We start from the raw sequence: 15,452 nt of genomic DNA, 5'->3' as shown, positions 1-15,452 counted from the left end.
AAAGTATTGGGACTATGTCCAAGCCTTTACCAATGTATTCTATTATGAGAATCCAAAGAGGAGGCATTCATGGTTTTTGTAGGTTAATCCTGAAGTACTGCATAAACCCTTGCCAGGATGGTTCCACAGATAGTGGACATATTTTGGGCCGGATATTAATATATTGCCCAAAGAAATAATGAATTATTTTGAAGAATGGGTGGATCATCATCCTACCATCAACAAGCTCACAGATGAATACATCTCTTCCGAGCTCAGTCCAATTATGTTCATAATAGATAACAAAATTTCCTAGATATGAAAATGGATCATATCTATGGAAACGGAGGAAGAAAATATTCCTGTCCTAAAGAGAGAATTTTTATATAAGTGGTGGCTGAGAATGCCCAGGAAAACAACTTGATATCATCGCCACTATAAAATCCAATTTAATATCATTTAAAAATGATCATGCTGAATCACAACAGCCAGAAAATAGTACTGACAGTTATTTTGCCAGTCTGAAGAATAAATTTTTCAAGAAATATCCTCAATGTACTCCTGAAGAAATTATGGCTAAATGCCTGGACCATATCAAACAATAGTTCTGCTCTACATTTGAAGCAGAGCCAAAAGGGACAATGTCCATTGCATCAAGAACTTCATCTTGTAGGAGAATCCCAGAATCCCTATGCAACGGATACCCAGTCTCCTGAAGAAGAAGAACAGTCTTTTCATGCACAAAAGCTTCGTGCAGAAGAATTGACAGAAGCCGTGTGGCAGAAAGTTCTGGCCACAAGACTAAGGAGCAGTAAAAACTAGACCAATCAGATCTAATTCAAGTACGGGCAAAGAACCAGCCCATCATTCTGATTAATTGCCAATAGAATGAATCAGCTAGAATTAAAGCTGAGTCACCAGCAATTATCCCGAAGGAATCTACTTTCGGCAACTTTGTGTCTGCATCATAGCTGAGTCACCAGCAATTATCCCGAAGGAATCCACTTTCGGCAGAAGGACATCAATTTTATGTCTACATCAGCACAACTTTCGGCGGAAGAAATCCTCTCTAGCCAACAAAGAGAATCATCTTTATTAAAACTGTCTAATGTCAAATCAGCCTTTGTCAGCATATCATGCCAGCACAACACTATGGATGAAGAAATGTCTTCTCCAGCCAGCAAAAGGAGTCCACTTTTGAAAAAGCCACTTTTTGAAAAGAAGCTTTAGTCCCATCAAGTCTACTCTGACGGGAGGAATCACCACCGACCAGAGAAAAAGAAAGATGCTTTTCGAAAAGCCACTTTTGTAAAAGCAAGATGCCTTGCTTTATTTTCTGCTTTGAGTCTTTTCAGTCTTTCTTTTTTCTTCTTTATGTCAAGTCATTATTTTATCTGTCGACCATGCGTGGCAGACTAACTTTCGGGCTCCAAAATGAATTGAAATCCATCTTTGTAACTTGGTCTATATAAGGCGATGCCCTCGTACTTGCAAAGGCAGAACCTTTCAGACCTTTGAGCTTGCGTTCTTTCCTCCTCCTGCTTCCTTTCCCCTCTCCATCTTTCGGCTCTGACCTATGTGGAGAAAAGAGATTCAATTACTCCAAAGGTCTGAAAGGTTCTGCATTTGCAAGTGCGAGGGCATCGCCTTATATAGACCAAGTTACAAAGATGAATTCCAATTCATTTTGGAGTCCGAAAGTTAGTCTGCCACGCATGGTCGACAGATAAAACAATGACTTGATATAAAGAAGAGAAAAGAAAGACCGAAACGACTCAAAGCAGAAAATAAAGCAAGGCATCTTGCTTTTCCAAAAGTGACTTTTTGAAAAGCATCTTTCTTTTCCTCTGGTCGGTGGTGATTCCATCCATCAGAGTAGTCTTGATGGGACTAAAGCTCCTTTTCAAAAAGTGGCTTTTTCAAAAGTGGATTCCTTTTGCTGGCTGGAGAAGACATTTCTTCATCCATAGTGTTGTGCGGGCATGATATGCGGGCAAAGGCTGATTTGACATTAGACAGCTTTAATAAAGATGATTCTCTTTGTTGGCCAGAGAGGATTTCTTCCACCGAAAGTTATGCTGATATAGACATAAAATTGATGTCCTTCTGCCGAAAGTGGATTCCTTCGGGATAATTGCCGGTGACTCAGCTATGATGCAGACACAAAGTTGCCGAAAGTAGATTCCTTCGGGATAATTGCTGGTGACTCAGCTTTAATTCTAGCTTATTCATTTTGTTGGTAATTAATCAGAATGATGGGCTGGTTCTTTGCCCGTACTTGAATTAGACCTGATTGGTCTAGTTTTTACTGCTCCTTTCCTTAGTCTTGTGGCCAGAACTTTCTGCCACATGGCTTCTGTTAATTCTTCGGCATGAAAAGACTGTTCTTCTTCTTCAGAAGACTGGGTATCCGCTGCATAGGGATCCTAGGACTCTCCTGCAAGGCATCTGTATTTGTTCTAATATTCAGGTGTAGAACAAGATGAAGTTCTTGATGCAATGGACATTGTCCCTTTTGGCTCTGCTTCAAATGTAGAGCAGAATTGTTATTTCATATGGTCCAAGCATTTAGCCATAATTTCTTCAGAAGTACATTGAGGATATTTCCTGAAAAATTTAATCTTCAGACTGGCAAAATAACTGTCAATACTATCTTCTGGCTGCTGTGATTCAGCACGATCATTTTTAAATGATATTAAATTGGATTTTATAGTGGTGATGATATCATCAAGTTTTTTTCTAAGCATTCTCAGCCACCACTTATATAAAAATTTCCTCTTTAGGATAGGAATATTTTCTTCCTCCACTTCCGCAGATATGATCCATTTCCATATCCAGGGGATTTTGTTCTCTATTATGAACATCATTGGACAGAGCTCGGAAGAGATGTATTCATCTGTGAGCTTGTTGATGAAAGGATGATGATCCACCCATTCTTCAAAATAATTCATTATTTCTTTGGGCAATATATTAATATCTGGCCCAAAATATGTCCACTATCTATGGAACCATCCTGGCAAGGGTTTATGCAGTACTTCAGGATTAACCTAAAAAACCATGAATGCCTCCTTTTTGGATTCTCATAATAGAATATATTGGTAAAGACTTGGACATAGTCCCAATAATTTACTAAGACTATTTGCCTATGCACTGTGATCTGTTTGCCCTGATTTGGGTCAAATCCCCATTTATTGGGCCGAATCACCTTGTGAATTTTGCATTTGCTGAAATTTATTATGCCACTCCTGATAGAATTATTATGAAAATTATAATTAATTTCCACAGAATTAGTATGGAGCAGGAGTGCCTCCATAACTACTTTGTTTTTCCCTTCTAATGAAGGATAACCCCGTTCGTCAAAATATTTTTGACGTATGAACCATGGATCATTCAGATTATTTACTTCATTATGATCCAGGTACATAATTATCTCTTCGAATTTCTTCTCCGAATAAGTACTATCTAGAATATTTTCCTGTAGTACTTCATCGGTGGGCTCGACGATAAAGTTGATTGCAAAGTAATTCCTTACGAGACAACATTTATTTGTTGTTCTTGGCCAACCTTCTCTTTTTTTCTGAGATAGGTTGCCAAATTCACCATTTGTGAAATTTTGGAAAGTGCATTGGCACTGCATCCCCGATCATAATGAGACAGAACATTCTCTATGCTCATGGGAAGTGCATTGGCACTGCGTCCCCTGACATCAAGCAGAAAATTTTCTGCCTCGATCATATGATCCTCGGCTTGGAATCATTCCTGCAAAAACTCTCTATTTAGAAAATCTGGAAGAAAATTATCTTCAGATTTAATATATTCAATTGAAAATCAAAGACATTTGTGCCTGCCATCCAGCAAATATTTGCTTGGATACCAAATTTTTGACATCCTTTTCTATGATCTGTTTGACTGCACAACAGTCTATTCTCAGCAAAAATGGCTGGTTCAACAGATCATTTTGAAATTTTGAAATGCTTTTTACTATTGAAAACATTTATTTTTTGCTTGTTGAATATTTGCTCTAAGTTGGATTCCACTTACCAGAGATAAATCTTACCAGAATTTATTTACCATTATTTAGATCTAATTGCTTTAATATTCCTCCAAAACCAATGTCTGAAGCATCGGTCTCTACAATCTTAAACCAATTAGAATTTGATAAAGATAAGCAAGGTACACTTGCCCTCCGAAAGCCATTCGTGAGAGGCCGCCAGATTCCTTACCTTAGACTTGATTTGTCTTACCTTATCAGTATGTTTCTGACTCCAAGGTACAGGTTCTTTATTTAACCTTTTGTATAGAATTGCAGTATCCTGTGCCAAATCTTTATAATAGTCCGGACACATAATTTAAGCTTCCTAAGAATCTTTGAAGCTGTTTGGTGTTTATTATTTCATCCGAAAATTTGGATACAAATTCTATACTTCTTTCTATTGGGACTATTTTCCCTTGGTTGATATAATGATCCAAAAATCTTATTTTGGTTTGGAAAAGACTCATTTTCCTAGCATATATTGCTAAACCATTTTTTATGGCTACCATTTTAAAGGTCTTTAATGTGTTGTTCTATTGATTTAGAAAACACTAAGACATCATCAATATAAGTAATGATGAATTTAGAAAATGGATTAAAAATTTCATTCATTATACTCTGAAATTCAGAGGGAGCATTTTTTAAACCAAATAGCATTATGTTCCATTCATAATGCCCAAATGGTACTGTAAATGCTGTCTTATATCTGTCAGATTCTTCAATTTGAATCTGCCAGTATCCTGATTTTAAATCAAATTTAGAAAAGATTAATGCCTCACTTAGCCTGTCTAAGAGGTCTTTCTTATTGGGCAATGGATACCTTATCCATTTTAATACCTTATTTAAGGGTTTGTAATCAATTATCAATCTTGGTACTCTTTCTTTTTCTGCGTTTTTATTAACGTAGAATGCTGTACAACTCCATGGGGATTGGGATTTTCTAATTAATCCTCTGTTTAGAAGTATATTAATTTCTTTTTTACACAAATCTAAATATTCTCTATTCATCTGTGCTGGTCTGGCCTTGGTATATTTTTCTCATTGAAAGAGCTTTCATAAGGCAAGAAAACATGTTTTTTCCTAGACCAGAATGCATAAGGTAATTCGTTACAGATTTCTTCTGTAACTGTTTTTCTAGATCCTTAATTTTCTGGATCATATAAGGATCTTGTAACTTTCTTTTTATAATAAGCATATTAGCTTCTTGTTTAAGGAAATCTAATTGTTTTTCCTTTTTTATAAGGTTTCTTATCTCATTAATAACCTTTGTTTATGGTTTTGTAATAAAGAAAAATATTATTTCTTTTCCTTGCCTTTTGGAATAGATACCATTATCATCTATTCTTATTATTGGCATAATTCCATTTAGGAAAGGTATTCCTAAGATCACTGATTGAGTCAGATTTTTTACCAAAATAAATGAAGTTTTTTATGCAAACTTCCATAATACAGACATATGCATGTGATATCTTATATTTAATATCTAATTTGTTTCCATCGGCTGCAGCTAATGTCTGTACCGTTTTCTCAAAGTAATTTGTAGGGATTATTCCCTCCTAAATACAATTCAAGTCTGCTCCACTATCTATTAGTGCAGTTATATTTTCTAAGACCAAATTGTCTTTTATAACAATTTAATTATTGTATTCCACCTATGATATCTTATTTGATTTAAGATATTGAATTTACCTAGTAGATTATTTTCTACTGGTTGATTGTTACTTTGTGATTTTAATTGAGTTATTTCTGTTTTTAATTGATTAATTTCTTGTTTCAATTCATTTATTGAAACCGATTTCTCTAATATTTCTTCTTGACTATTAGTCAGAATATTTACTTGAGAATGGTTAGAAGAAAAGTTATTCATTTCTTCTCTTGAAACATCTGATATAGAGCTATTATCTACATCTTTTGTCTTTTCTTCTTCTGAAGAAGAAGAATCTTCTGTCCGTTTTATTAAGTGTTTTTCTTTTATCATTGATTTCCAATAGTGTATATTTTTACAATATTGTTCATCTGAGTTAAATTTCAACTCAGGATTTACTTTTATTTGTAGAAGATGATTTTCTTCTAGAAGTTTAGGTTTATTCCTAACCTTTTTCGGATAAGACTTATTTTCAGTCTTCATATCCGACATATGATTAATATGTTCTGAGTTATGAAAACTAAAATTTGTTTTTATTAACTCAGTTTCACTCTCTTCAGATTCAAGTATTTCTTGATCTGATTCAATTTCACAAGAAGATATTTCTGTCTTTTCATTTTCTAATTCCAATCCAGATTGAATTTTATTATTCATATCTAGACTATCTCCAGGGTTACTGACAGACTCAGGAAAATCGGTAAGATCTATTAGATCAGGAAGAGTAATTTCTTCTTTTCTAGACTTATTATCTAGACTTCTTTCTTTGTCTAAGCTAATTAAGCCTGGAAGAACTATCTTTTCATCCCTTGATATATTATCAGGGTTAGTCCTAGAACATTCTAGGTTCTTTTCTTCTTTTAAAAAAGAATTTAGCATTAATTCTGCTATCTGTTGTTCTTTATAGAACCTATTAAACCATGGAACAAAGAATTCAATGTTTCCTCTGGTTTCTAAATCTTTATAATACTGAGTTTTATAATATTGTAACTCAGTTGAATTAAAATTATTGAAATACCATTTTCTAAAGATTTATTATCTTCCGATTGAAATTCTTGATTTAGGAAATTTCTTAATATGCTTCCTGATTGAAGACTTGTTTGACGCTCTATATAACTAAAATTTTTAAACATTTCATTAATGGAATCTGGGCCTATGGAACTATTTTCCATATTTCTGGCTTACTGATCAGTGCTCTGTGCATGAAGCTATCATGTTATGGATCTTAACCTTTTCATCTTATGATCATTTCTTATGATTCTAAGACTCAAAACACAATCACCATGAAGATATGATGTCTAAATCCTTTAATCTGGTTGAAAGATATACCTTTTAAACTTAGATCACATGATTAACTATTGTCTGGGTCTCCAATCAATCTAGTTCTACTGTACCCTTCACGAGGAGATTACTCAGGAACATGGGCAACAAAACGCCCTACTCGCCATCTCAGCATCAATGGGCCAACACGGGCAAACAAGCCTTCCTATCCTCGACCTCAACTCAGACTGGTACAGCTGAACACTGAGACTAGTAACCCTATAGCCATCCTTGTGACTTCAGGTTAAATGATATATAGTTCAACACACGATGGATTATAAACACCAGTTCATGCTTTCAGTCTATGAATCATAATCAAAAACATAACATAAAATGATTAAGGTCTGAACATCCATACCTTCATGCACCTAGCATTGTCAGGTGCCTCTAGCCAGCCATTCTGGCTATGCCCAGTTTCCTACCCCCGTAAGGTTGGCTCAACAAGCCCTTTTCCCGGCGCTTATGCCTTGGCCTATGACCCTTACTGTCACACCCCTTAGAAGTGCGGAGATGGGATCACCAATTTTTCGCTTGGATCACCCCTTCAAGGTGTGCGGCCTAGAGAGCATCCCATACTACTCCCTAGTAAGCCTTCCAACCCTCTAGAAGATAGCCCATACTTAGCCTCTAGATGGTTTTCTTCTGCATGCACTAAGGGATTGGATCAAGCCCGCATGCCCTCAATTTCCTTGCCAAATGCCCATGCACACATGACACCAATGAATAGGGGAAAACGGAACTTGAATTGCTCAAAATATCCAAGTACCTCTCACAAGCCGAGAGGATAGCCAAGCCCTTGACTCACTAGACTTAGCCAACCCAAAAACCCCTCTTCGGCCAACACATGGCCCGGCCAAAGACCCTCTTTGGCCGTGGACTACACTCTCCCACTAATAGGACCGAATGCACTCCCTTTTGGCAAGTGGAACCCTCACTTACAAGTGCCCAAAGGTCTGCCCACATGGACTGAATACCACCCTCTTAGAATCTCCCAAAGACTCTAAGTGGACTCCCAAAATTACACCCAAAAGGACTCTTCCGAAATCCTCAACCTTTAGGTCTTTTTATAGTGCCCAAGGTTGGCATCTCCCCTTCAGCCGGATGTAGCCTCCCATTGAACTCCCAATCCAAGTGCAAGTCATCCGTAGCCGCCCATTGGTCGATAGGACCTTCACTTGGCTTGTGCTTTCTCTTGGCGGTTAGGAAATGTGTTTCCTCCTGCCCAGCTGCCCCGCAGCCTGCCCAGCCACCGCCCAATGCACAGCAGGCCGCCAAGTGTCCTTGGACAGAGGCATCAGCTAATGGCAGCGCCTGGGCAGAAACCGCCTCCTGCCCAGCTTCCAGCCCGCCGCCGCCTGAAGCCTGCTGGGGGAACAGCCCACGTGCGGCTGTCTGCCCAGCCGCCCGGTGCCCTGGTCCGCCCCGCGAGCGCGCCCAGGCCCGGCTGCGCGCGCGCCTGCGCGCGGCCATTGCCCTGCGCCAGACTGGGCGGGCGCGCTCCTGCGCCCGCAGCTTCTTGTGCGCGCCTGCCTGCGCGCAGCAGTGGCCCGCCCGGCCACTACTCTGGCCGAAGTCTGCCGCTCGAGCTCAATCAGCTGCGCGCGCCGCGCACGCGCTCCGCATCCCTCTGCCGTGTGCGCTCGCCCGCGCGCCGGTCGACAAAGTCCTTTAGCCGCGCGCCTCCTTCGCGCAGCATCCGGCCTGGCCTGGCCCTTGTGCCACAAGCGGGCCAGTGCCTTGCCCTGTGGAGCCTGGCCGTCCGCCCATCTGGGCACGGCTTCCTCTGCACGCGTCCGCCCTGTGCTCGCCTGCCGCTACGGCCGAGCGCAGGGTCTTTGTGTGCCACCTGCGCACCTGCCCCGGCCGTGGATCCGCCCGGCCAAGGTCTGCAGCGCGCGCCCCGCGCACGGGTCCGCCCATCATGCGCGCGCCGTCTGCGCGCGTCGGGCCTGCACTCGGCCCTCCTCGTGCGCGCGTCCGCGCTGGCCTGAGTGCCATCATCCTGCGCGCGCCTGCGCAGGATCCTCCAGATGCGCGCGCGCCTGCGCGCATCTCTTCCCGTTTGGCCCAGCCGCGCGCGTGCCTGCGCGCGGCCCTGCGCATGGGCCAATTCGTCCGACTGCTGCCTGTGCGCGTCGCCTGCACACTGGGCAGCCACGCTTGGCCTGGCCACGGCCAAGCGTCCTGGCAACCCTGCACACGCCCAGCTGCGCGCGCTCAGGCATTGGCCTGACTGTGCGCTTGCCTGCGCGCAGCCTGTGCACAGGCCAGCGCCCTGCCGTTTTGCCGCTCTGTGTGCGCCTCGTCGCACAATCCTCTGCTCAGCCCGGCCATGTCCCCGGTGCATGGCATGCGCATGCGCCTCCGCGCGCCTCCGCGCGCCTCAAGCACGGAGGTGTGACAATCCTCCCCGGGCAGAAGATGTCGACGCCCTCGTCGACGCCTTCTCCATGGCATCACCGGAAGGACCATTTGCCGCCTCCAAGACCTGCAGAGCACCAATGCGATGCGTACCTTCTTGTGCCTCGGGCTCCTCCACCGACAAAGCATTTAAGGCCTTCTTCTTGGGGCAATTCCGTGCAAGATGGGCTTCTCCGCATATGAAACAACCCCATGGCGCCTTGCTTTTCTCCTCCTTCCGCTTCTTGGTGCCATCCACTTTCTCCTTCCGGGGGCCATTCTTGGCCGCCTTCAAAACCCTCTCCTCGGCGTGCACCTCCGGTTCTCCGCTAGAATGTGGTGGGCAGAAGTCCACCAATGCCTCTGCCGCTGCCATGGCCGAGGGGATATCTGTCACCCCTTGGCGGCGTAGCTCCGCACACGCCCATGGGTGTAACCCGCTCATAAAATTGAAAAGCTTGTCCTCCTCGGACATGTTAGAAATATCAAGCATTAAAGAACTAAATGCCTTTACATACTCACGGGTCGTGGTCATCATCTTGAGCTTCTTCAAATTCTCCCTTGCAACCCAAGACGTATTGCAAGGCAAGAATTGGTCACGGAGTTCCTTCTTCAATGCCTCCCACGATCCCACATGGGCACGCCCCGCGCCCACATCATCCGCCATTCTTGTGCGCCACCACAATTTGGCATCGCCGGCCAAGAACATAGTCGCCATGTTTACTTGGTCGGCCTTCGGGATCTTCATGGCTTTGAAGTAGTGGTCGATGTCCCAAAGGAAGTTCTCCACCTCCTTCGCATCCCTCACGCCATCGAATGGTTTTGGCTCCGGAATCCTCATCCTCCCACTTTGGTCCGCATGGGATGAAGTTGTTGGAGCGTTGAGGATCAACCGCTTCAACAAAGAAATCTCATCCTCCAAAGAACGCACCCGAGCCATCATCTCAGCCTTCTCGGCCCTATGATGCTCTTCCCATGTCTCCATATTACGAACCAAGTCTCCGCTAGAAGTTTCAAGGGTTACTAACCTGTCATGATGCTCCAAGGCCACCGCAATCAAGTCCGGCACCTCCTCTCCGTTTGGGCTGCCCACTAGCTCCTCTAAGCGAGCAACACGGTCGGTGAGCGTCATCCCTTCGGTATAGCTCCAAGAACTCCTCCGATCCTCCAAGAACCGTGGCACACGGCTCTGATACCAACTGTCACACCCCTTAGAAGTGCGGAGATGGGATCACCAATTTTTCGCTTGGATCACCCCTTCAAGGTGTGCGGCCTAGAGAGCATCCCATACTACTCCCTAGTAAGCCTTCCAACCCTCTAGAAGATAGCCCATACTTAGCCTCTAGATGGTTTTCTTCTGCATGCACTAAGGGATTGGATCAAGCCCGCATGCCCTCAATTTCCTTGCCAAATGCCCATGCACACATGACACCAATGAATAGGGGAAAACGGAACTTGAATTGCTCAAAATATCCAAGTACCTCTCACAAGCCGAGAGGATAGCCAAGCCCTTGACTCACTAGACTTAGCCAACCCAAAAACCCCTCTTCGGCCAACACATGGCCCGGCCAAAGACCCTCTTTGGCCGTGGACTACACTCTCCCACTAATAGGACCGAATGCACTCCCTTTTGGCAAGTGGAACCCTCACTTACAAGTGCCCAAAGGTCTGCCCACATGGACTGAATACCACCCTCTTAGAATCTCCCAAAGACTCTAAGTGGACTCCCAAAATTACACCCAAAAGGACTCTTCCGAAATCCTCAACCTTTAGGTCTTTTTATAGTGCCCAAGGTTGGCATCTCCCCTTCAGCCGGATGTAGCCTCCCATTGAACTCCCAATCCAAGTGCAAGTCATCCGTAGCCGCCCATTGGTCGATAGGACCTTCACTTGGCTTGTGCTTTCTCTTGGCGGTTAGGAAATGTGTTTCCTCCTGCCCAGCTGCCCCGCAGCCTGCCCAGCCACCGCCCAATGCACAGCAGGCCGCCAAGTGTCCTTGGACAGAGGCATCAGCCAATGGCAGCGCCTGGGCAGAACCGCCTCCTGCCCAGCTTCCAGCCCGCCGCCGCCTGAAGCCTGCTGGGGGAACATCCCACATGCGGCTGTCTGCCCAGCCGCCCAAGGCCGCCCGGTGCCCTGGTCCGCCCCGCACGCGCGCCCGGCGCGCGCGCCCAGGCCCGGCCGCGCGCGCGCCTGCGCGCGGCCATTGCCCTGCGCCAGACTGGGCGGGCGCGCTCCTGCGCCCGCGGCTTCTTGTGCGCGCCTGCCTGCGCGCAGCAGTGGCCCGCCCGGCCACTACTCTGGCCGAAGTCTGCCGCTCGAGCTCAATCAGCTGCGCGCGCCGCGCACGCAGCTCCGCATCCCTTTGCCGTGCGCGCTCGCCCGCGCGCCGGTCGACAAAGTCCTTTAGCCGCGCGCCTCCTTCGCGCAGCATCCGGCCTGGCCTGGCCCTTGTGCCACAAGCGGGCCAGTGCCTTGCCCTATGGAGCCTGGACGTGCGCCCATCTAGGCACGGCTTCCTCTGCACGCGCGTCCGCCCTGTGCTCGCCTGCCGCTACAGCCGAGCGCAGGGTCTTTGTGTGCCACCTGCGCACCTGCCCCGGCCGTGGATCCGCCCGGCCAAGGTCTGCCGTGCGCGCCCCGCGCACAGGTCCGCCCATCATGCGCGCGCCGTCTGCGCGCGTCGGGCCTGCACTCGGCCCTCCTCGTGCGCGCGTCCGCGCTGGCCTGAGTGCCATCATCCTGCGCGCGCCTGCGCAGGATCCTCCAGATGCGCGCGCGCCTGCGCGCATCTCTTCCCGTTTGGCCCAGCCGCGCGCGTGCCTGCGCGCGGCCCTGCGCATGGGCCAATTCGTCCGACTGCTGCCTGTGCGCGTCGCCTGCGCACTGGGCAGCCACGCTTGGCCTGGCCACGGCCAAGCGTCCTGGCAACCCTGCACACGCCCAGCTGCGCGCGCTCAGGCGTTGGCCTGACTGTGCGCTTGCCTGCGCGCAGCCTGTGCACAGGCCAGCGCCCTGCCGTTTTGCCGCTCTGTGTGCGCCTCGTCGCACAATCCTCTGCTCAGCCCGGCCATGTGCCCGGTGCATGGCCTGCGCATGGGCCGAGCCTGCGCGCCTCCGCGCGCCTCAAGCACGGAGGTGTGACACTTACGATGGATAGTTGCGTACAAACTGGCCTAGGGTACTACCAGTAGCCTCCCCTTGGGCTCAGCGCTATGAACTGAACTATACCAACCTGGCTCTGATACCCAAAGATGGAGAGGGGAAAGGAAGCGGAAGGAGAGGGGAAAGGAAGCGGGGAAAGGAAGCGGAAGGAGAGGAGAATCCAAAGAAGAAGGTGACGGTGAAAAAGATAGAGAAGAGGAAGAAGGAGAAGCAGCAGAAGATGGAGAAGAAGAAATAAAAGGAGAAGAAGAAGAAGGAGAAGAAGAATAAGAAAAGGAAGAAGATGGAGAATAAGGAGGAGGAGGAGTTGCTTCAAGAGATAAAGCAAATGACTCGAGACAACCAAAGAAATGACAAGAAACCATGATGCAGCAGTTAGAAACCTTCACCAAAGTTCAACCAAAAGCCAAAAAAATTAGTCTACCGTATCTGTTTCTGTTTTTAATACGAGTTATTAGCTCCCTTCTGTCCAATAATGTACTCAAAACCCTCTGGAAGAGATTTCAACTTCACTCTTATTCTATTAAAATGCTTAGTTACTTCTAAGAACTTGAGAGAATATCTATTTTGTTGCAAAACTTGGAAAATTAACTTTTTACATGATATTCAAAAGTTGTCTTTCAAAGCTAAACGTGATAGATTAAAGGACAGCATCAGCAATCTGACAACGATGATAACGAATATTAGAAGATTTACCATTGCCACATAAATTGGCTACAGCCCCTGCAACCATTCTAAGAGTCTGGGGGTCCTCGGCATCAGCTGCAGTCATTGATAATAAACTAATGCCACCTTGAGCCATAATAAGCTCTTGATTGGTTTCTGCAAACGTGGAAATTGGAGAACAAAACAATAGGTTAACAAGTAACAAAAAAAGACCAAGCAGAATATTTGACTTAGCATTGTGTCGACACCATGTAACAAGGTCCAGCATGAAGAGTAATAAACATCACCATTTAACCAAGCATGCTTACCATTCATTGCAAGATTGGCAATTGCTCCAGCTGCTACTCTACGTATAGTTTCATCCTCTGAGCTTCTCAAGAGCATCAGTAATGATGAAAGACCACCAGCTTCTACAATTTTCTCCTGATTTGCTTCTGAATATGACATAACATTCAATATTATTCATAACAGGAAAAGGTATAAATGAATTGATGGTTCCAACAGAGCAATATAAATAAGAGCTTCTAGCACATAAACTAAAAAAAAGAAAAAAAAATGCAATACTGGACAGATGAAAAAACAAAAATCAATATGCTATAGGAGTTCTTAGAGAACAAGGAAAAATGCAAAAGCATGCATACAAGGAATATGACACATTTATATAAGTGGCACACCTAGGTGGCTTTTGACAGATCCTTCTTTAAAAAAAAGTCATTGTTAAGGGCTACCATCCATTATTTGTGCAAGCTTTTAAAGCCTATCTGCCAACTCTGACCAATTTCTTAAGTACTCGATGTGCAATAAATTACCATAACCATAACAATCAAGCCTTGTCCCATTTTTTTCCTTCCCAATGCATTTAAATCTTTGACTTCAATTCATCAGCATGGCATATTTAATTTGCCACTTTTAAAGATGTAGAAGGAATGGCAACAGCTAGTACCCACTCCACAAATTGGCATAGCTGAGACATTGTCAATGGTTTTAATTTTTAAATGAATCTATCGTTTGCTCTACTGATTTAAGAAATCCAAAAATGTGTAATGCAGAAAAGGAACCTACAAATCGCCTTGTAACAGAAGTAACCAGGATGAGTTGGTACCTAATGAAATATTAATTACAAAGTTTCAAATACGGCATGGACTGTGTATAAGTTTTCTTCCAGAGCGGTATGGTACCAGGTATAGACACATGGTATGGGATTGCATCCTGTACTAACACACTGTGTACTGGTGCCGGTATTCTGCCAAAACAGTATGGTACTGCTCGTCCCATCCCATTCCAGAGGTTTTTAAAACCTTGATTAATTACTTAATGAAACAAAAAATTAAGCATTATTTTGAATATACTAGAGCTGCATACAACTGCGATGCAGTCTTTCATATTAAAGAATTAAAGAAAATTGATGATGATGATGCAAATTGATGATTCTAGAAGACTGAGATAAAAGGATCTTTTTGAGAATCTATCATTTGGTCAATGTTCAGAAAGGGATAAAGATGATTACGTATGTATCGCAAGTTGTGAGAAATTAGAGTGTATACTTTGGATACCAGGCACCTAGTATGAAGGCTAGAGGCTAGACTAAAGCCATCACTTCTACTATCATATAGGAAAAACAAATAAAACCCTTATTCTCATTTAACACAAGGACGTTCACAGAGTCAGTCATTAAAAAAAAAAAGGTCTTACCTGTCATTTTATAAGAAAAGGGGTTGATCAGGGATTGGGTCAAAAAAGGACCAATTTGTCAAAATCTCATCAACTTATTCATCGTACTGATATAGAGTATAGTAGTCATACACCTACATGTGGTTGTTTGAATCATATTTCCTTTTTTTACAATGTAGTGCATCTTTAATGCCTTACAAAAGCATTATATTGTATGTTGTATTTACTAAAATTAAAGTTATACACAATTCATACAAACTTGAAAATTTCTAGCAGATTTCTGATATTGTAATATTTTAGCTCTCAGCATCTTCATTGAAAACAAAATATGTGACAAGTCTATAAATAAAATGACTATATAGGCCAAGGATCGCCGTCTCAATACTGGACCCCATACCAGTGCCACATTAGCACGGTGTTGGTATGGTATGGTACAAAAATTTTTTTGGCGTATCAAATGTCGGTATGCCACCCGTACCAGGTACCGGTACTGAACCGGTACGATGTGCCCTATACCACTCGGCTTGGGCCGGTATGATGTGCCATGATATAAGCTCATCATAAGTTATAAAGTAG

At 44.3% G+C, this 15,452-nt stretch overlaps 1 protein-coding gene across 1 annotated transcript in view; it reads right to left on the bottom strand.

Moving 5' to 3' along the window:
- Positions 1–15,452, bottom strand: part of LOC103717408 (kinesin-like protein KIN-UB) — a 65,276-nt gene that overhangs the window by 25,081 nt on the left and 24,743 nt on the right. Inside the window, exons 15-16 of the mRNA XM_088705641.2 lie at positions 13,514–13,639; positions 13,236–13,361 (exon numbers count right to left, since the gene is read on the bottom strand). Coding sequence (XP_088561767.2) covers positions 13,236–13,361; positions 13,514–13,639 — 252 coding nt within the window. The remainder of the gene's footprint in view (positions 1–13,235; positions 13,362–13,513; positions 13,640–15,452) is intronic.

This window comes from Phoenix dactylifera, chromosome 10 (assembly GCF_051530095.1).
Source record: "Phoenix dactylifera cultivar Ajwa chromosome 10, Ajwa_hap1_PhDact_Kaust_v1.1, whole genome shotgun sequence".
In the NCBI taxonomy this organism is placed as follows: domain Eukaryota; kingdom Viridiplantae; phylum Streptophyta; class Magnoliopsida; order Arecales; family Arecaceae; genus Phoenix; species Phoenix dactylifera.
Note: the sequence above shows the minus strand (reverse complement) of the source record. Positions and strands in the feature narration are given on the sequence as shown.